Source organism: Grampus griseus (assembly GCF_964374135.1).
Source record: "Grampus griseus genome assembly, chromosome: 16".
Lineage (NCBI taxonomy): Eukaryota > Metazoa > Chordata > Mammalia > Artiodactyla > Delphinidae > Grampus > Grampus griseus.
In genome coordinates, this window is record NC_139010.1 from 2,696,257 (window position 1) to 2,719,185 (window position 22,929).

Below are 22,929 nucleotides of genomic sequence, written 5' to 3' on the forward strand. Positions count from 1 at the left end.
AAGGGCAACTGTCCTCAAGAGAACTGTTGGTGAAAAATCCTCCTAGCAGCAACTTTCTGGCAACCAGCAGCAAGGCTAATTATCAGAAACTGCTCTCCCTACACAAAGTGCATTCCTCCCCCTTCCCTCACTAATGCCTCAGTTTGCATAACTCCCTGCACTGTTAGCTCTTCTGAGCTTTGCAGAAAATCCTCAATTATGCATACAATAAATGCACATTTCTGCTGTTGAACTGCCATTTAAGTATCTGGAAGAATGTTTCCTACTTGTTTTGTGTTAGGTTTGGCATGGAAGTAGAAAGGTAGCACAGAGCCAATGAATAAAGTGAGAAAATGCAACCGCACAAACTTGCAAAAGAAATTCCCCACTCTGAGAGAATTATTTCATACGATATTAAGGGACTGCATTCATTTTGCTTGTCACTCTCTATGCCATAGACGGCTGCCCCCCAAAATGACAAGGCCTGGAGGGGTTACTAGTCTCTCTAACACAAGAATGGAGGAAGTAGGAGGTAAGAAACAGCTAGTTCAGTAATTTTTTAAAAAAGGAGGAAAAGGGTTATTCTATTCTTTTCAGTTTACTCCAATTCCACATTTATTGACTGATAAGACTTTATTTCTGAGCTTTAAGGGAAGAAAATGCAGTCAACTTGGGAATAGTTTTAATCCAAAAGCAAGTGTGAGGCACAGCTAGTGTTTGCCTCTGTCTGTCCCATAATGCTTCTAATTCCTAGTTGCAAACTGATGTATCTCCTAGAACACAGCTCAATAAAGCTCTTAGCTCACAACTGTCCCCAGGTTCTGTACCTGTAATAACACACATTTCAAAAAGGAAAAGGGAGGGAAAATTTAATTATCCAATTTTTCTCATAGAAGAAAAAGATCTACCGAGCAGTGGTTAGCTGCAATGTCATGAATGGATAGATGGACAGACAGATAGACGATTGATAGATGGATGGATAGATAGATGATAGATAGACAGATAGACAGATAGATCAGTTGATCTTAAGAAGGAAGCTTCACAAGTCACAGTACATCCCAGGGAATCTTCTTCCACATGAGAAGTATCAGGAAGATCTCATAATATTTTATGTGGTTTATTTTCCTAATACTGAAGGGAGACCACAGTTGTGATGGGTAAAGAATAGGAAGAAGAAAAACAGGCGCATATGGACGTTTTGTTATTTACTATCACTTCTTGATCTCAGCCAGGGCTCATTTCCATCATCTTCAAACCCCTCTTTCAGTCGCGCACACACAGAGGAGAAGGAGTGCGGTCAGAAGCAGGGCACAGATGTAACCAACCTACAAGGATGAGACCTGTACACTGCCTCATACACTCCGAGCTCCACACAGGGAGCCAAGCAGACTCCACTTTCCTCATGAAAAAGTCTGCTCATTACAACCCCCAGGGTCGCACACGTACCACATACATGAGAAAGATGAGCAATACTCTGGTTTGGAAGCAACAACCCAGCTGTGCTCTTATTTGTTATGAGTTATCAAACAGCTTGAGAATGACTGTTCTGAAGTATTAACCCTCTTGGTGAGTGGGAGCTGGGGAGGAAGCAGACGGTGCTGCTTCATGTCAACAGTTAGTACCTGGATGAGCCATGAACTCACAGGAATAGTGCTCCAAAGCCCGCATAAACCTGCTGCCTTCTGGGAACAAAGCCCCTGCCCTCAGAGCTGCTTCTGAAGGTATGTACATGACCAGCTAAGTCAGAAATACTGACTCAGAGCAACTTAAAAACCATCACTGGTTAAAGCAGGCTAGAAAACTGCCAAGAGTGGCCATCTGTTAAGAAAAGGAGGTTTGGCAAGTATACTTAAGAATACCCTAGCCATAAAGGAAACAGATGTGCTAAGCTGTTGAGTGGCAGGGGCAGGAAGGCCTGCATCCCATGCGGGTCTTTAAATTACAGGGCGATAGGTAGACACACATCAGAGCTGCTGTTTCCACTGCAATCTGCTTCACAGCCATTGAGTTCTGTGAGTTCTCCTACTTACATCAAACGGAGCTGAGCTGGACTGGGCATCCTGACCACACGGCTCCCTGAAGCAGTCACCGAAAGGAAGGAGGAGACCCATGGCTATGATCCGCGAGCAGAACTTCTCTGCTTCTTCTGGAGGCCCGTTCTCCTGCTGGTTGAACAGCTTCTCCAGCAGAGTTCGCCCTGCAGGGGAGACACGGTCGTTAAGCAGGTGCACTGGCAGGTGTCCTGGCTCAGACTCCCGGAGGAGGGGCCGACAAACACAGCTGGGGTAGCACTGTTGCCAAGGCTTTGCCGTGCACAGGGAATACTCTGCAGGTGGGCCTGGGTACCACACGGGAAAGGACAGATCTGGGTCGCTCTCCCATCCCCACAATACCTCCCCGCCTCCAAAGAGAATGGGACACGTGATGGGACCTACATCCTCTTCCATCTGAAGAAGACCCAGCCTTTTGGGTTTCACTGGAAATCCTCCTTCCACCCTTTGTCAACCGGCCGGTGGCTCTCTGAGGAGGCAGCCAGTAGTCACCATTTAGGCTAAGAAATGTCAGTGGCTGCCTCACAGTCTGAGGGGTGGCTGTCGGGGGGCAGGAACGGGGTGGGCAGGGAGGCAGGCACCAGCCACTGGAAGGGGACAGGGCTGGCCCACAGAAAATGCCTCCCTGAAGAGGAGAGTGACAGAAACTCAACATCTTCTCATATGAGCCTCAGAAACATCACTCTAGGGTAGGTCTACACTTGAGGTTTCTATTACTTCCCAAAGAGAGACAAGAGAAGAGAGGCACATGGAGACGAGAGCGTTGGCTGCGGCCCAGGCCCACCTGGTCCTGTGGCTCTGAGTCCTGGCCGTGGGGAGAGCAGAGCGATGAGGGGGTAACCCGGCGTCTGCTCTCACTGGTCACCCAGAGCCGAGAGCCGCAGGCCAGCCCCTCATCTGTCTGACTCTCAACTCACTATCCTTCAGAGAGTGGTTTTGCTGGCTTCTGCACTAATCACCTACAGTGGAGGAAACAGGAAGTCTCCAGAGTCACTCAGTTCCCGCTGCTCCGGCCCTTCCTCTATCAGCAGGTTCAGTCTTCAAATTTAGAGTAAAGTCCCGTATCCAGAAAAGCTCCCAGTGACCCCCTTCTGCACTCTCCCGGCTCCCTTCAGAGTTCCTCTTTGTCATTAATTACTTTAGTTAATTATTTGTTTAATGTCTACCCCCCTCACCATAACATGAACTCTCTGACAGCCAGCATACATCCTGCAGACCTGTCCACTAGCACAGAAGAACCAATGAACACTTTCAGGAATTCTGAATGAATACAATGTTATGATTCTGTGATAAAGACTCATTCACATCATGGTCAGAACTGGAAATGAAATATTGGTCTAGACCAGGGGTCAGCAAACTTTCACTGCAAAGGACCAAATAGAAAATATTTTAGGCTTTAAGGGCCAACTAAGGTCTCTGCTACACATTCTTCCTTGGTTTGGCTTGGTTTTGAACAACTTTTAAAAATGTAAAAAGCATTCTCAGCTTGGGGTTGTGCAGGGCCAGCCCTCACTCTACACATCAGTCACATCTAAATTTCAAACGTATACATGTTCAGTTCTGCAGGATGGTTTCCATGCAATTTTAGTGCCTCTTCCTATGTTTGTAAAATAAAACTAAATTCAAAATCTACCTCTCATACGTAGAATGACAAAGCAGGGCAAAAGAGGCTCTCTGTTTTCTCCGTTCCTGTGGGTCACTAGAGAGCATTTGCAGGTCTCCCAGGACATTTTCTGAGGGGAAACTGAACTCCTTTTCCTACATAACTTAAGTTTGCCTGCACCTAACTGGACCCACACACCTAGGAAACCACATCCCTCAGTTCTCAAGTGATTGTCATAACAGTAAACCCATCTTATGCAGACCATCTTACAGTAGCTCTGCAAATGGCCAGAAAGCTAAATAGTTCTTTCCTACAACTCAATCTTGTATACGACGTAAAACAGGGAGACAGGATCTCGCGTGTGTGTGTCCCAGAGTGAATGAACGTGTATGTGTTCATCAAGCCAAAACCTTATGAGCTGTGGTAGGGGAGCAGCGTGGAAGCACAGCCCCAGAGCTTTGTGCCCTGAGGGCGAACACCTTTCACCAGAGCACCTCCCCCTGGGCAGCACTTCCAGCTCTAACAGCCCTGAGTATCCCCCTGGTGGCAAACTCTCCCTGGGCTGGGAGCCCTGCCCTCACCTCCCTGCCTTCACAGCAGCCCGGATGCCCCAGGCCTTCCTCTCACAGGCCTCTGGGATGAATATGTCACGTCCAATCCCACACGCTTAGGGACAGGGAGTGGGGGTGACTTCTTGATTCCACAAGCACTTTCAAACGATGTGACTCCTCCAAACACTCAGCGCCCTTGACACTCCCGCCGGCCCTATTCCTGCAGCGTCCACTCCTTCTGGCCCTTCCATCCCTCACTAAGCCCTCCACCTCCTCACTCAACACCCTGGTCTCCCCTCGACCCCATCATCATCGTCACCAACGCTCATGGAGGTAACTCACCCGTGACCGTGAGTCCTGCCTTCACCCCGCAGGACCCGGCCCGTCCATCCCCCGGCTGGGCCGCCTGCGCCAGGCCCGCGTCCAAGTTCACTCAGCCCTCAGGGCTCCCTGTCCCCCTCGGGCTGAGGCTGTGACACAAGGCCCACCTCCCGCTGCCTCTTGCATCTCCCTGGGCACCACCCGGCGCTCCCGCACCAGAGCACTCTGCCCCGGGACTTGCATGACCAACACTTTCTCACTGACCCACATCTCTTCTCAACTGTCACTTCCCCCACCCTCCCTAAAACAGCACCTACCACCCTGTCCCATTATTCCCTTCAGCCTCCAGAGCTGGGTCCTGAGCTCCTGCGAGCCCGTGGGCCACTCCCCCTCACGGAGTGTCAGCTCCATTTCAGCAGATGCTGGTGTCTGTTCACCACTTTCACCCAGAACCTCAAGGGAGGCCTGGCCCAGAGCAGGTCACCAGTGAACCAGTGTGTGGACATCTAATCCCCAACATGACTCTTTCGGCTCTGCCTCTAGAATCTCCAGTAAACCTTCATCCTCCACATGGGCCTGAATCAGTCACAGTTACATGGTTACTGCCACCCATGCCGGTCGATCCCACGCTCCACCACCACACCACAACCAGGCCCCCACTTCCCTCTCCCTCTGTCACGTCAGCCTGGAAACTCACACACACTCCAGCCTGGCCCACCCTTCCCTCCGCCTGCACCTGAGCACCTCAACACCACAGAAGAAAGACACACACGCTGCCTGTTCTCACTTTACTATCTTGACTATAAACGTCTATCAGGCCCAACCCTGCTCTGCATTCTCGACTCAGCTTCCAGTCGCCCCCCTCATCCCACTCTTTCCAATGAGGAGATGATGACCCTCTCAAATAATTTACTGAGAAAATGCAAGGATCTGGGACAAACTGTATATGCAGAACACCCACACCTGCACCCTCCTCTGCCTACGCTTCACGGTGGACACCCTGATCCAGACAAAAGCAAGTTCTTCCCTCTGTGTCCTGGATCTAATTCCTTGTTGCATGCATGGAACTTCACTCTTTAATTGTTCCTTCTCTCTCTGAATCATGAACACGCCCTTCTAGACTGGACGATTCCAGAATCACAAATACATGCTTAAACTGTAAAAAAAATCTCCATGAGCCCACATCATTCCCCACCTCCAGCTACTGTCCCATTTCTTGGTTTCCTTTCACATCAAAACTGCCAGGTATATCATCACAAAGTATACAAATAACAAATGTTGAAGAGGATGTGGAGAAAAGGGAACCTTCATACTTTGTGGGTGGGAATGTAAATTGGTGCAGTAACAACAAAAAGCACTATGGATGTTTCTCAAAAAATTAAAAATAGAACTACCATATGACTTACCAATTCCACTGCTGGGCAAATCTCCAAAAAAATGTTTCAAAAATATATGCACCCCAAAGTTCATAGCACCACTATTTACGATAGCGAAGATATGAAAGCAACCTAAATGTCCATCAACAGATGAATAGATAAAGATGATGTGGTATTCCATTCAAGTATTATTGGAATTACTTGGAATATTCCAAGTAATGTTCCATTGCGACATATATACAATGGAATATTATTTTGCCATAAAGAATGAAATAATGCCATTTGCAGCTACATGGATGGACACAGATTATCATAGTAAGCGAAGTAAGTCAGAAAGAAAAAGACAAACACCATATGATATCACTTATATGTAGAATCTAAAATACGATATAGGGGATTTGGTTCAAGATGACGGAGTAGAAGGACGTGCTCTCACTCCCTCTTGTGAGAGCACTGGAATCACAACTAACTGCTGAACAATCATCAACAGGAAGACGCTGGAACTCACCAAAAAAGATACCCCACATCCAAAGACAAAGGAGAAGCCACAACAAGACGGTAGGAGGGGCACAACCACAGTGAAATCAAACTCCATAACTGCTGGGTGGGTGACTCACAAACTGGAGAAAACTTAACTACAGAAGCCCACCCACTGGAGTGCAGGTTCTAAGCCCCACATCAGTCTTCCCAACCTGGGGGTCCGACAACGGGAGGAGGAATTCCTAGAGAATCAGACTTTGAAGGCTAGTGGGATTTGATTGCAGGACTTCAACAGAACTGGGGGAAACAGAGACTCTACTGTTGGAGGGCACAGACAAAGTAATGTACGCACTGGGACTCAGAGGAAGGAGCAGTGACTCCATAGGAGACTGAACCAGACCTACCTGCTAGTGTTGGAGGGTCTCCTGCAGAGGTGGGGGGTGGCTGCGGCTCACCATGGGGACAAGGACACTGGAACAGAAGTTCTGAGAAGTACTCCTTGGCGGGAGCACTCCCAGAGTCTGCCATTAGCCCCACCAAAGAGCCCAGATAGGCTCCAGTGTTGGGTCACCTCAGGCCAAACAACCAACAGGGAGGGATCCCAGACCCACCCATCAGCAGTCAAGAGGATTAAAGTTTTACTGAGCTCTGCTCACCAGAGCAACACACAGCTCTAGCCACCACCAGTCACTCCCATCAGGAAACCTGCCCAAGCGTCGTAGAGAGCCTCAACCACCAGAGGACAGACAGCAGAATCAAGAAGAACTACAGCCCTACAGCCTGTGGAAGAAAAACCATACTCACAGAAAGGGAGACAAGATGAAAAGGCAGAGGGCTATGTACCAGATGAAGGAACAAGATAAAACCCCAGAAAAACAACTAAATGAAGTGGAGATAGGCAACCTTCCAGAAAAAAATTCAGAATGATAGTGAAGATTATCCACGACCTCGGAAAAACAATGGAGGCAAAGATCGAGAAGGTGCAAGAAATGTTTAACAAAGACCTAGAAGAATTAAAGAACAAACAAACAGAGATGAACAATACAATAACTGAAATGAAAACTACACTAGAAGGAATCAATAGCAGAATAACTGAGGCAGAAAAATGGATAAGTGACCTGGAAGACAGAATGGTGGCATTTACTGCTGCAGAACAGAATAAAGAAAAAGAATGAAAAGAAATGAAGACACTCTAAGAGACCTCTGGGACAACATTAAACACAACAACATTTGCATAATGGGGGTCCCAGAAGGAGAAGAGAGAGAAAGGACCCAAGAAAATATTTGAAGAGATTATAGTCGAAAACTTCCCTAACATGGGTAAGGAAATAGCCACCCAAGTCCAGGAAGTGCAGAGTCCCATACAGGATAAACACAAGGAGAAACAACCAAGACACATACTAATCAAACTGGCAAAAATTAAAGACAAAAAAAATTATTGAAAGAAGCAAGGGAAAAATGACAAATAACATACAAGGGAACTCCCATAAGGTTAACCTCTGATTTCTCAGCAGAAACTCTACAAGCCAGAAGGGAGTGGCATGACATATTTAAAGGGATAAATGGGAGGAACCTACAACCAAGATTACTCTACCCGGCAAGGACCTCATTCAGATTCCAGGGAGAAATCAAAACCTTTACAGACAAGCAATACCTAAGAGAATACAGTTCCACCATACCATCTCTAAAACAAATGCTAAATGAACTTCTCTAAGTGAGAAACACAAAAGAAAAGGACCTAACACAAACAAGCCCAAAACAATTTAAAAAATGGTAATAGGAACATACATATCGATAATTACCTTAAACGTGAATGGATTAAGTGCTCCAACCAAAATACATAGATTGGATGAATGGATACGAAAAAAAGACCCACATATATGCTGGCTACATGAGACTCACTTCAGACCTAGGGACACATACAGACTGAAAGTGAGGGGATGGAAAAACATATTCCATGCAAATGGAAATCAGTAAAAGCTGGAGTAACAATACTAATATCAGATAAAATACTTTAAAAAAAGAATGTTACAAGAGACAAGGAAGGATATCACATAATTGATCAAGGGATCAATCCAAGAAAAAGACATAACAATTATAAATATATATGCACCCAATATAGAAGCACCTCAATTCAGAGGCAAGTGCTAACAGTTATAAAGAGGAAATTGACAGAAACAGAATAATATAGGGGACTTTAACACCCCACTTACACCAATGGACAGATCATCCAAACAGAAAATTAATAAGGAAACACAAGCTTTAAACGACAAAATAGACCAGATAGATTTGATTGATATTTATACGACATTCCATCCAAAAACAGCACATTACACTTTCTTCTCAAGTGCACACAGAACATTCTCCAGGATAGATCACACCTTGGGTCACAAATCAAGCCTCAGTAAACTTAAGAAAACTGAATACATATCAAGCATCTTTTCTGACCACAACGCTATGAGATTAGAAATCAATTACAAGGAAATAAACATAAAAAACACAAACACATGGAGGCTAAACAATACGTTACTAAAAAACCAAGAGATCACAGAGGAAATCAAAAATAACCTAGAGACAAATGACAATGAAATCACGACAATCCAAAACCCATGGGATGCACCAAAAGCAGCCCTAAGAGGGAAGTTTATAGCTATACAAGCCTACCTCAAGAAACAAGAAAAATCTCAAATTAATAATCTAACCTTACACCTAAAGGAACTAGAGAAAGAAGACCCAAACAAAACCGAAAGTTAGCAGAAGGAAAGAAGTCATAAAGATCACAGCAGAAATAAATGGAATAAAAACAAAGAAAACAATAGCAAAGATCAATAAAACTAAAAGCTGGTTCTTTGAGAAGATAAACAAAATTGATAAACCATTAACCAAACTCATCAAGAAACAGAGGCAGAGGACTCAAATCAATAAAATTAGAAATGAAACATGAGAAGTTACAACAGACACCACAGAGATACAAATCATCCTAAGAGACTACTACAAGCAACTCTATTCCAATAAAATGGACAACCTGGAAGAAATGGAAAAACTCTTAGAAAGGTACAACCTTGCAAGACCAAACCAGGAAGAAATCGAAAATATGAACAGACCAATCACAGGTAATGAAATTGAAACTGTGATTAAAAATCTTCCAACAAACAAAAGTCCAGGACCAGAAGGCTTCACAGGTGAATTCTATCAAACATTGCCAGAAGAGCTAACACCCATCCTTCTCAAACACTTCCAAAAAAATTGCACAGGAAGGAACACTCCCAAACTCATTCTATGAGGCCACCATCAGCCTGATACCAAAACCAGACAAACATACTACAAAAAAAGAAAATTACAGACCAATATCAGTGATGAATATAGATGCAAAAATCCTCAACAGAATACGAGCAAACAGAATACAACACATTAAAAGGATCATATACCATGATCAAGTGGGTTTTATCGCAGGGATGCAAGGATTCTTCAGTATATGCAAATCAATCAATGTGATACACCATATTAACAAATTGAAGAAGAAAAACCATATGATCATCTCAATAGATGCAGAAAAAGCTTTTGACAAAATTCAACACCCATTTATGATAAAAACTCTCCAGGAAGTGGGCATAGAGGGGACCTACCTCAACATAATAAAGGCCATATATGACAAACCCACAGTCAACATCATCCTCAATGGTGAAAAACTGAAACCATTTCCTCTAAGATCAGGAACAAGATAAGGATGTCCACTCTTGCCACTATTATTCAACATAGTTTTGGAAGTCCTAGCCATGGCAATCAGAGAAGAAAAAGAGATAAAAGGAATACAAATTGGAAAAGAAGAAGTAAAACTGTCACTGTTTGCAGATGATATGATACTATACATAGAGAATCCTAAAGATGGTACCGGAAAATTACTATAGCTAATCAATGAATTTGGTAAAGTTGCAGGATACAAAATTAATGCACAGAAATCTCTTGCATTCCTATACATTAATGATGAAAAATCTGAAAGAGAAATTAAGGAAACACTCCCACTTACCACTGCAACAAAAAGAGTAATATACCTAGGAATAAACCTACCTAGGGAGACAAAAGACATGTATGCAGAAAACTATAAGACACTGATGAAAGAAATTAAAGGTGACACCAACAAATGGAGAGATATACCATGTTCTTGGATTGGAAGAATCAATATTTAGAAAATGACTATACTACCCAAAGCAATCTACAGATTCAATGCAATCCCTATCATATTACCAATGGCATTTTTTTTTTACAGAACTAGAACAAAAAACCTTAAAATTTGTATGGAAACACAAAAGACCCCGAATAGCCAAAGCAGTCTTGAGGGAAAAAAACGGAGCTGGAGGAATCAGACTCCCTGACTTCAGACCATACTACAAATCTACAGTAATCAAGACAATATGGTACTGGCACAAAAACAGAAATATAGATCAATGGAACAGGATAGAAAGCCCAGAGATAAACCCACGAACCTATGGTCAACTAATCTATGACAAAAGAGGCAAGGATATACAGTGGAGAAAAGACAGCCTCTTCAATAAGTGGTGCTGGGAAAACTGGACAGCTACATGTAAAAGAATGAAATTAGAACACTCCCTGACACCATACACAAAAATAAACTCAAAATGAACTAGATACCTAAATGTAAGACCGGACACTATAAAACCCTTAGAGGAAAACATAGGAAGAACACTCTTTGACATAAATCACAGCAAGATCTTTTTTGACCCACCTCCTAGAGTAATGGAAATAAAACCCAGAATAAACAGATGAGACCTAATGAAACTTAAAAGCTTTTGCACAGCAAAGGAAAGTGCAAACAAGATGAAAAAACAACCCTCAGAATGGGAGAACATATTTGCAAATGAATCAATGGACAAAGGATTAATCTCCAAAATATATAAACAGCTAATGCAGCTCAATATTAAAAAACCAAACAACCCAATCCAAAAATGGGCAGAAGTCCTAAATAGACATTTCTCCAAAGATATACAGATGGCCAAGAAGCACATGAAAAGCTGCTCAACATCACTAATTATTAGAGAAATGCAAATCAAAACCACAATGAGGTATCATCTCATACCAGTTAGAATAGACATCATCAGAAAATCTACAAACAATAAATGCTGGAGAGGGTGTGGAGAAAAGGGAACCCTCGGGCTTCCCTGGTGGTACAGTTGTTGAGAGTCCGCCTTCTGATGCATGGGACACGGGTTCGTGCCCCGGTCCAGGAAGATCCCACATGCCGCAGGGCGGCTAGGCCTGTGAGCCATGGTTGCTGGGCCTGTGCATCCGGAGCCTGTGCTCCGCAACGGGAGAGGCCACAGCAGTGAGAGACCCGCGTACCACAAAAAAAAAGAAAAGAGAACCCTCTTGCACTGTTGGCGGGAATGTAAATTGATACAGCCACTATGGAGAACAGTATGGAGGTTCCTTAAAAAAATAGAATTACCATATGACCCAGCAATCCCACTACAGGGCATACACCCAGAGAAAACCATAATGCAAAAAGACACATACACCCAAATGTTCATTGCCACACTAGTTACAATAGCCAGGACATGGAAGCAACATAAATGCCCACTGACAGATGAATGGATAAAGTATGGTACATATATACAATGGAATATTGCTCAGCCATAAAAAGGAACGAAATTGGGTCATTTGTAGAGACGTGGATGGATCTAGAGACTGTCATACAGAGAGAGTGAAGTAAGTCATAAAGAGAAAAACAAATATTTATTAACGCATATATGTGGAACCTAGAAAAATGGTACAGATGAACAGGTTTTCAGGGCAGAAATTGAGACACAGATGTAGAGAACAAACGTACGGAAACCAAGGGAATTAAGTGACAAGGCTGGTGGTGGGATGAATTGGGAGACTGGGATTGACATATATACCCTAATATGTATAAAATGGATAACTATTAAGAACGTGCTGTATACAAAAATAAATAAAATAAAATTCAAAGAAAAATATAATATGATACAAATGAACTTATTTACAAGACAATAACAAACTCACAGACATAGGAAAACTCATGGTTACCAAGAAGGAGGAAGAGACAAATTATGAGTATAGGATTAAGAGACACAAACTACTATACATAAAATAAACAAGGATTTACTGTATAGCATAAGGAATTATACCCAATATCTTGTTATAACTTGTAATTCAATACAACCTGAAAAATACTTACTTTGCTATACACCTGAAACTAACACCTACTTTGCTATACACCTGAAACTAACACAACATTGTAAATTGACTCTACTTCAATTAGAAGAAACCTACTAGCCAGAATTACCTACACCTGCCACCTCTGGCCCCTCCCTCCTGGCTCAGCCCACTCTGCGCTTAATCCCTCCGGAAATTCTGTTGACTCACTCTGACTCCTTATAACACTTTCCTCTCACCCCCTGATGCTCCCTCTGTTCTCTCCACCTCACCAGCCACGGTCTCTCCAGGCTCCTTTCCTGGCTGCTCTGCTCAGAGTGTTCAGGCTCATTCTATGGCCTCCTCTCAACTCTTCCTGTTTTCTCTCCTATGGTCTCACCCCAGCTGCAAACGCTCCTCCCCTTAAAACCAGGCAGGCCGCTGTGACTGCGTCTGCCGGCAGAGGATGGGAGAAGTGGCATCCCCCTAGGGAAGAAGATGAGAAATCAAAGAACCTCCAACCAGGCACTGAGAGATTTTTCCTCCAGGGTCCCTCAACCTGGACTCAGGGAAACCTGAAACCCAGAAGTGGGTATCAGAATTGACTGCGGAAGCTTTTGGGGGCAATTTGGCCATGCGTGTCAGTAATCTTTAAAAATTCACCCCTTGACCAAAAAATTCCATTTTGGAAAACATGTCATAGGCCACTATCCAGAGTGATGCATCGCAGGATTATTGTGAAGATCAGATGAGACAACACATGTAAAGTGCTCAGCACAGTTCCTGGTACAATAATAAATGGATCATTACTAGTAAAAAAAAAAAAAAAAAGAAAGAAAGAAACTAAAATGTCCAACTGTAAGGACATAGATAAAAAAGGATAGCTTTATGTAGATGACAGCTTACTATACAGCTGTCAGAAGTCATGTTAGTATAGAAAGAATAATGACTCAATTAATTTAAACACATTGAATATATGAAAAGGAATAAGAAAAGTAAAATCAATAGACGTCACTGGAGAATGCTAGTGCACCAATAGCCACTGGTAACAGAGAATTAATGGGAAATAAATAGAGCATTTAATCTGCCTTTCCAGTACGAACTGGATTTTGGGTTAATAATCATACCTCGTAATTAAAGTTTTCAGTACAGGAAAATTCCAGCCAAAAATGCAAAGAAATGACAAAATTAGAAAATTGCAATCCCTAATGGTTCACTTAATGAATAGATGGGAAACCCATTATAAAAAGGTCAACTGGGGCTTCCCTGGTGGCGCAGTGGTTGGGAGTCCGCCTGCCGATGCAGAGGATGCGGGTTCATGCCCCTGTCCGGGAGGATCCCACATGCCACGGAGCGGCTGGGCCCGTGAGCCATGGCAGCTGGGCCTGCACGTCCAGAGCCTGTGCTCCGCAGCGGGAGAGGCCGCGGCAGTGAGAGGCCCGCGTACCACAAAAAAAAAAAAAAAAAAAAAAGGTCAACTGAAAAATCTGCAAAGAAGACATCAAGCTGTCATCCCCAAACCCACAAGTCATTCAGAGTTAACACAAGGAGACAGGTAAACCTGGGGTGGGGGGCAGGGACTGTAAAGTCCACAGCACTGCCCAAAAAGCTCCCATGCTGTCTCTCCAGGAAGAGAGAGAAGAGGCCCAAGCATGGGTCACACCATGTCAGCCTGGACTTATTCTTGCCCAGGGTTTCAGACAGTCTGTGAATGCCTAGTTAACAGACTAGTGTTGTCTGTTGGGTTAGGGCTACCCTAACACTAACCCTAAACAATGAATTCTATGTGCCTTCAATATAATGATGCCATTGTGGCATATTAAAAAGTACATTTTTGAGATGCAGACTTAAGTATTTGAGATTCACATAACATGATGCCAGGAATTTGTCCAAATTAGTCCATTAAAAAAGGGTGGTGAGGGTTGGAGGTGATGAAGCTATTACAGGGTAAATAATGCTGATAATTATGGGAGGTGGGTGGTGGTCCCATGGGGCTTCATCACACCTCTGCTTTATGTATGACCAAGCTTTAACAATTAATATCTTCAATCATGTTATTTAAAAGGTTTAATGACGTGGAACAGTATGTCAAAAATATTATGTGAAATACTCAAGATTACACAGCTTAACAAGGTATGCTCCTGATTCTGCAAAAATAGCAGACACGACTTCGCTTATTAAAGAGTCAAATCACTGCAGTAGGAGTATAACAAGGTTTTTTTTTTTTTTTTTTCCTATGACCTGCACACCAGCTGGACTGAACTGAACTCCCCTTCTGACCAACAGATGTAATTTGACCAGAGCGGGGGGAATGGACAGAGACACGACCTTCTGTTTTGCTTCTCGCACTGATGGCTGGGGATTTAATTGGGACACACTGGCCCCAACAGACATCGGAGGCCTTGTACCTAAACTGGGGAGAACAGGCTGACCTAAAGCTTCTGGACCCACCCTTCCTTCTTCACTGTACAAACCAGCTCCTGTGACCAGGAAACACAGGCTCCAGGGTCCCTCCAGCACCCCCGTCCCCACCCTACCTCCTACCCCATGTGACACACAGTTGGGGTGCCCCCAACTCCTGGTCCCCTCACTCTGTCCTGGGTCACAGCACCTGTTTCTAGACAGGATGTGTTGACCACACCAACAAACGAAAATGCTGGCCCTAGAATATGAATAAGCATAACTTTTCTAAGTGCTCAGCTATTTAAACTTCATTTTACTTTGTATTTTCATTTGTTATTTAATCAACGATATTTACTGAGCTCTTACTATATACAAAGCAGCTCTAAATCAATTTGCCAAAAACCGACTTGCTAAATGAAATAACATTCATCCAATGACAGTCAAGGAACTTACTAACCACAAATGCTCTGATTATTTCTGAACTAATCGTCTCTCCCTCCTCCCATATGTCCTTACACACTTAGTAAACTTCAGCACGTGGAGCCGCTTTGCACTCATACTACAGTATCCCCGCGGGGTTGGTTCCAGGACACCCTCGGTACCTGCAGCTGCACAAGTGCCTTATATTAAAGGGCCTAGTATTTGCATATAACCTACACACATCCTCCCTTTAAATCATCTCTATATTACTTAATACCGAACACCATGTACATGCTATGTAAATAGTTGTAAATACAATGTAAATGCTATGTAAACAGTTGCTGGTGCGCAGCAAGTTCAAGTTTTGCTTTTTGGAACATTCTGGAATTTTTTTAAAAAAACATATTTTCAACCTGCAGTTGGTTGAAATGGTGGATGCAGAGAACGCGTGGATACAAAGAGCTGACTGTAGATATAAATACCCCTCTTGCATTGCTAAGCAAATATCACATGGCTAAACATGGAAACAACAGCCCGGGGACAGTCCTAAAGGACTATTTACCATCACAACAAATCTAGCACAATGAAGTAAAATCATCAATCTCCGCACTGGAGTTCTCTCTGGTGGGTGAGCAGTGACACTATAAAAAGCAGAAAACCTTTTACTTGGATAGAACTATACCATGTAAAAGGCACATCTATATCTACTGTCAGCTTTGAAAAGCAGAGCAAGGATTTATCCCCGTGATTTCAAAGAAACCAGCTGAAGAACGAAAAGGTTCTAGAATCTGCCTGATGTCCTAAGACCAGAAAGTGGCAGTGCCAGAACTGGACGCACGCTCTGCTCTCCTAATTTTTATTCCAGGCGTCTTCCACTTCTGGGTGGGCCAGCAACTCTTGGGAAAGTCTTCTGACCAACATTCTGTGCTAAGATATAAAAGACAGAGACCACGAGGTCTGTGCCCTGCAAGGGCTCACGAGCTAGTCATAATGACCAAAGCTCCAGAAGGAATACTTTACATGCACTCTATTTAGAACATCCTCGGCGGAAATGGCGGCAGGGGGCGGGGGTTGTTGGCAGCAAAGACAAGATACAACCAAGCACTCAGGAGTCTGTCATTTGCCAGAGAATGTCCTGGTCCACCAAGAATTTCATCACGAGGAAAACACGCTCCTTGTCCATAATAACAATAAAACAGGACAATGTAGGCAGGACACCCTTGCAGAAAAGACACAGAGTAATAGTGATATCACAGAGCAGGGAAAGCCTCTGGCTCCTTCTCCATCTACCGGAGAAAATAAAGTATCTAAACAGGAAGAGAAACTTTTAATACGTGGAGACAGCAGGAGACTTTTTTCCCCTAGCCTGGATAATGCATGTAACTTTTCTGTTTTTACTGTACTTTTTGTCATTTCTAGGATTAAATAACTCAGTGACAACCCACCACTTAATTATCAGCATTTTGGAGCCAGAAGAAACCTTAGTGATTATTTGCCTCAATCCTCCAATTTTGCCTAAAAAGAAATCAAGGCCCAAACATTTGAGTAACATCCCAGGTTATACACGGGGGAAGGCTAGGTGCGAGTTTTTATGTTATCCTATGTCCCATAATATCACTAATTTATAATCATGTTTTTAATTTATATTTTAACAGCCTAGAAACATAAAATGGGTATTTTTCCTTTTGTGTATGCTGTAACGGTTGAAGGATGAACAATGTAATTGCTATATTCTGAAAGGCATCAACATAAGTTTTTGTTTCCACAGGCCACATATCTTATGCAAAATAAGAGTTAAACAGAAGTCTCATTATGTTAAACTTTTTTCTGACTTTATAGCTCAGACATATCTAATAAATTTCTCCTGAAATCCTATATTATCTAGCAGTTGAAATAATAAGAGGAAATGAGGTTGTGGACCAGCAAGTCCACAACATTAATGATAATTGCTTAAGTGTATGATGGAGCGAGCAGAGAGAGATCACATGTTATGTACAGATCATCATACACTGATGACCTCTGCAGGATAAATAAGAAAATAGAGACAGGCCAAGTACAATCGAGTGGAAATTAACATGTCTAGTATCAGATCCACAAGGCTACAAGTTTCACAGTGACTGAAGGGGTCTCAGGAGTATTAACATCTAGAACTTTCTCGAGGAAAGAAGGCCGTCATGTGGTCAAATGGCTGGACGTGTCACAGGAGGTGCAAGGACCCAGATAGGCCCACCCCCAGAGACAACACCACAGCTCACCAAGGGCTCCGCACACGGTCGCAAGCTCCCTGCACCCCAGGCTCAGAGCCCACCAAGCCCACAGCCAGGGCTGGTCCAGACGCTGTCACAGGAAGACACCTGTCCTCAGGCTCCAAACTCCAGGGAAGGAAGGAAGACAAGATATTTTAAACTTAATAAAACTCTACAGACTGGGTACAGATTTGCTGATGGTCTATCTGAGTCCTTAACAGTAAGTGCCTGTAATGTGTCTTCACATCCGTTTTGAAGAAGTTGACTGCTCTGTGTGGTGACCTGGGTCTCATGTGTGATGCATCTTGGTTACCCGACACTGAGAGTATAGAGAATAGCAGTAAAAAACTATGCTCAGCGTCAACTACAATAAAACATCACACAGAGACAGAGCATTCAAAAGTGACTCGGTGTAGAGAGCTCTGACAAGAGTCACTGAACAGTCTACTCAAAATTATATAAATTTAAAGCTCAGTTTTGGCATCCATCAAGGCTTTTTTGGGGGGAAGAGAAAAAAGAAACTATGCAACTTCAGTTGATCAAGGACTGAAATACGACAAGAACAAGCTGAGAAATTTAGTCAAATGAATCTAATAAAATCACCCAAGTAATATCATAGGACATATGTGACAGTGACAACCAACCCCTTTTCAGGACCTATGTTAGATTACGGATGTCTCTGGTAATTTCTTCAAAGATCGTGAAACAAATCAAACTTCAAAGGAAAAAATTATAGAAATGTCAAAAGGAAAAATGCTTTAAAAATTAATTTCTGTCTATTATGTTAAATCAATAAAAGTGAGTCTAATAAATGGCAGCTTTAAAATACCTCTGGCTGAAGAGTTTTTTTACATATTTAAAGCAGCCCCAAATAAAAGGAATGAGACACACAGACCATCGCAGCTGCTCTGAGCTTCTGAAGTCAAACATCACTGACTCTTCTAGTTGGAAGGAAAGTCAGTGGTCAAGTTCAGCCTCTCCAGGTTTGTGGTCACATCAGTAGATCTTCAACCAGCCTCTGAACATCTCCAGTAAATAGTGAAATCGCCCCTCCCAAGACCAGCTGTTCCAAAGCTGGACCCTCTTTGAGGGACGCCTCCCTGACGCTGAATGAATCACACACAGTGTTAGCAAATCTAGCTCCTCTGTCCCAGACACGTTCGATCTTCTTCTTCAACATCAATCTCAGGCTTAAAATCTGTCCTGGTCAATGGAGAGCCATAGAATAATTCTGAGAAGAGCATTAAGAACTCTCCTGGAAAGAAGGGGATGAGTTTTGGTTTTGTTTTTTTTTAAATTTCAGAGGTATATTTTAACAGGGGTTAGTGACTGGAGGATCTGATCTGAGGAGGAAATGCGAGGAACCTGCTAACTTTACACCTCTCAGACTTCTGACTGAGGAGATGCTGTTACCACCCACCAGGCAGGCAATGAACAAGGGAGCAGGGTGGCTTTGGAGGACAGAGAAGCTCAGCGTGGACCGCCTCCCACAGCCCATGTCAAGATTTTTTCAAGGCAACAGGAAATCTGCGTCTGAAATTCACAGAGAGACCTGAACCATGCAGTCATCCACATTCAGGGAAAGGGTTCCCGGGGATGAATGTTCAGATGGACTGAAGCCCAGGGGAAGCAGCATGTACTTAGCAAAGGTCTGGCGGAAGAAGAGGACCAGGAGAAGGTAACAAAAGCCAGCCCAAAACAAAGGAGGCAAACCAGCAGAAGTCGGTAGTGGAAACCAAGGAATGTGGGGTTTTCTGTTTGGATAAAATATACAGTGGTTTAAATGATGTTTTTTGAAGCATTTTTTTAATTAGACATTTTTATTAATGTTGAGTGTGAAACACAACCTACTAAATTAGAATATTAATGACGTTTCTGGATTTTAGGATTATACCTTCCCCAACAGAGCACAGATTCACAAAGACTGATAATATGTAAGCCCAAAAAGAGTCACAGTAATTTCAAAACAATCTACACAATGTACATTATGTTCTATGATTGTTTCAATTATTTTGCTGTAAACAAAGATTAAAGGACTGCCTTTACAATCCCATATGACTATTGCGATATTGTGATTTATAATAAGAAATATGCATTTGGTCTTTGTCCAATTTCTGGCACAGAGCTTCTAAAACCCTTGGCATTTCCTCAAAAATATGATGAGTGAAAAAAGTCAACATCATTGGTTGCCAGCAGTGGGGTAAAGTAGGGAAGCCTGACAGCCAAGGAGCTTGAGGGAACTTTTGGAGGTGATAGATATATTCAGTTTTCTGGTTGAGGTGGAAGGTTATGTATGGGTTTATACATTTGCCAAGTTTATTAAACTGTACACTGAAAATGGTGCATGTTGTTGTATATAAACTATACATCAATAAAATTTACTTTAGAACTATCTGAGCTTAGAATGATTTCTAGCCTATAATTAGACATCCAAATTTCCAGTAGTTATGTAGGTGAAATAAAGACATTTTTAGATATAAAAGGGCTCAAATATTTGCACGGTGTATTCACCTTCTCTAGTTAAGGTCCTAGAGGATATACTTCAGCAAACAGGGAGAAAACCAAAAAATAGAAACTTACAGGGGTCCAGGGGAAACAGAGGATGTGAAAGGAAGTCCAGGAATGATAGGTGATCAGCAAGATTAGAGAACAACCAATGTAGATTGGAGCAGGGGGCCTGAGTCCTCTGGAAAGGTGGCCTCCAGGGGAAAAAATAAATTGATCTCTTAGAGTTTATAGGGAATATTAAAGATATATTTAAGTCAAAAATTTTGACGCATCTGAAAAATTCTCCTAGAAAAGCAGGAAAACGAAAAAAAATAATAATTGTTAACTCCAGGAAATAGAAAGCATGATATAAGAAAGGACGTTTGAACATAGTATACAATATGACTTTGCAGTGACTACTATTTGCATAGTCCTAAGAATCTAAATATTACTTTTTATTTTATAAAAATCTGTGATCTCTGTTATGGAGTTGGGGGCACAGGAGGTAATAAGAGAGGTAGATGTGAGAAAACTAAAACCCCATCTATCGTGATGGGGAGTTGGAAATCGAAAATGGAGATATTTTAGAAATAATTAGGCAAATGCCAAAGAAAACTGCTACATAAGTTGTGAATTGTTGCCTCTGTTGAAAGGGGAGTAATCAAAGGATCAGAAGGGGTAAGACAGGAAACTGCTTTTATTCATGAAAATTAAAGCTAATAAAAAATAGAAAATGTCTTCTAGCTCTAAAAAAATAAAAAATAAAGAACAAAATAAATAAAACCCTTGGACTTTCCTAAATGATTGGAGCAAAAAAGATGTCTTGATATTCATAACAAGCCCCTTTCAAGTACACTGAGTTTATGTTAATGCAGTGACTTTTGGAAGCACCTAAGGATGGGGGCTGGTTGTCAGGGGAACCAACCCTGTCTTTAGTGTTGGAACCTTCAGTTCCACCTCTGACCTCCAGGGAGGAAAGAGGAGCAGAGCTGGAGACTGATTCAATCACCAATGTCCAATGATTTAATCAATCAAGTCTGTGTAAATAAGCCTCCATAAAAACCCAAGGGGACAGGGTTCAGAGAACTTCTGGGTCAGCAAACATGTGGAGATTCAGGGAGAGCGGCACCCAGGCGCTCCGTGCCCTTTCCCCATACCTTGCCCTGTGCATCTCTTCCATCTGACTCTTCCTGAGTTATATCCTTTTATAATAAACTGGTAATCTGGAGAGTGAAATGCTTCTCTGAGTTCTATAAGCTGCTGTAGAGAATTAAACCCAAGGAGGGGGCTGCTGGAACCTATAAGCTGCTCAGTCAGAAGCCCAGGTGACAACCTGGACCTGTGACTGGCATCTGAAGACTGGCAGCCTTGTAGGACTGAGCCCTTAGTCTGAGGGACCTGACACCATCTCCAGGTAAGTAGTGTTATCAGAATTGAGTTGAATTGTAGGATACCCAGCTGGTGTCCCAGAGAACTGCTTGGTGATGTGGGGAAAAAACCCACACATCAGAGTTAGTGTTAGAATTGTAGCTATAAACCACAGAAATGACTAAATAACCTTTAGGTTTAAAAAATATTCATAAGGGAGATCCCATAATACTTACAACTGAAAGACAATGAAAACATTTCTTTACCCCAACAATAACTAGAAACAATTCAAAAGTAAAATACCGTTCCCATTAACAATGAAACATATGAAGCACCCAGAAACTAACTCAGCAAAGAAAACACAAACTCTCCATTAAAAAAAGTCCAAAACTCTATTAAAAGGACATAAAAGATGATCTGAATAAATGAAGAGGTCTTCCAGTCTTGGATGACATTATTAAAATAATAGTTCTCAATATAATCTACAAATTTAATAAACTGAGCACCATCAGGACTTTTTAAAAACCTCAACCAAAAAAAAAAATCTCAACCACTTAATTTAAATTTATATAAAAAACTATAAGCCCATCAACGGCTAAGTCCTGATAATGTTCAAACTTTGAAAAAGGGGACACTTCTCCTCTAGGTAATGAGACATATTGCAAAGCACATTTATGACAGCTGTCTGGTACCCACCGAAGACAGAAAAACATCCATGCAAGGAAGAGAACAGACCCTCAGACAGGGTATGGGAATAATCTAAATCTGAATAATCTAAATCTGAATCTAAAGATGGCATTAAACATCCATGAGTAAAAATTGTTTAGTAGACGATGCTGAAAACTTTGCTTTGCCATGTGTGTCACACCACACGCTCAAGAGGACTCTGGACAGAGCAGATGTTTAAATGTAGATGGTGAATCAATAACACTATAGAAGGCTGGGGAGGAGAGAATGTTGGTGACCTGAGCCTAAGAAAGGATTTCTTAAATCAGAAGAAAATAGCACAAACCACAGATGAAAAATAGATCTGATTATGGCAAGATTAAGTACTTCTGTTCAACAAAGGACACAACAAATTTTAAAAAGGGATGAAATGCTAGGGGAAGATATTTATAACATCAAAAATTGATTCTAGGGCTTCCCTGGTGGCACAGTGGTTAAGAATCCGCCTACCAATGCAGGAGACATGGGTTCGATCCCTGGTCCGGGAAGATCTCACACGCCACGGAGCAACTAAGCCCGTGCACCACAACTACTGAGCCTGCACTCTCCAGCCCGTGTGCCACAACTACGGAAGCCCACACACCTACAGCCCATGCTCCACAACAAGAGACCCCACGACAATGAAAAGCCCGCGCATAGCAACGGACACCCAACGCAGCCAAAAATAAATAAATAAGATAAATAAATTTATTTTTTAAAAATTGATTCTATATGTCAAAATTTCAACAATTACATAGAACTGAATCC

General features: G+C 42.5%; 1 protein-coding gene across 1 annotated transcript in view; it reads right to left on the reverse strand.

Moving 5' to 3' along the window:
• Nucleotides 1-22,929, reverse strand: part of FMN2 (formin 2) — a gene marked incomplete at its 5' end in the record, with an annotated part of 310,722 nt that overhangs the window by 273,629 nt on the left and 14,164 nt on the right. The window contains one exon of the mRNA XM_082674275.1: nucleotides 2,010-2,176. Within this exon, the coding sequence (XP_082530401.1) occupies nucleotides 2,010-2,176 (167 nt within the window). The remainder of the gene's footprint in view (nucleotides 1-2,009; nucleotides 2,177-22,929) is intronic.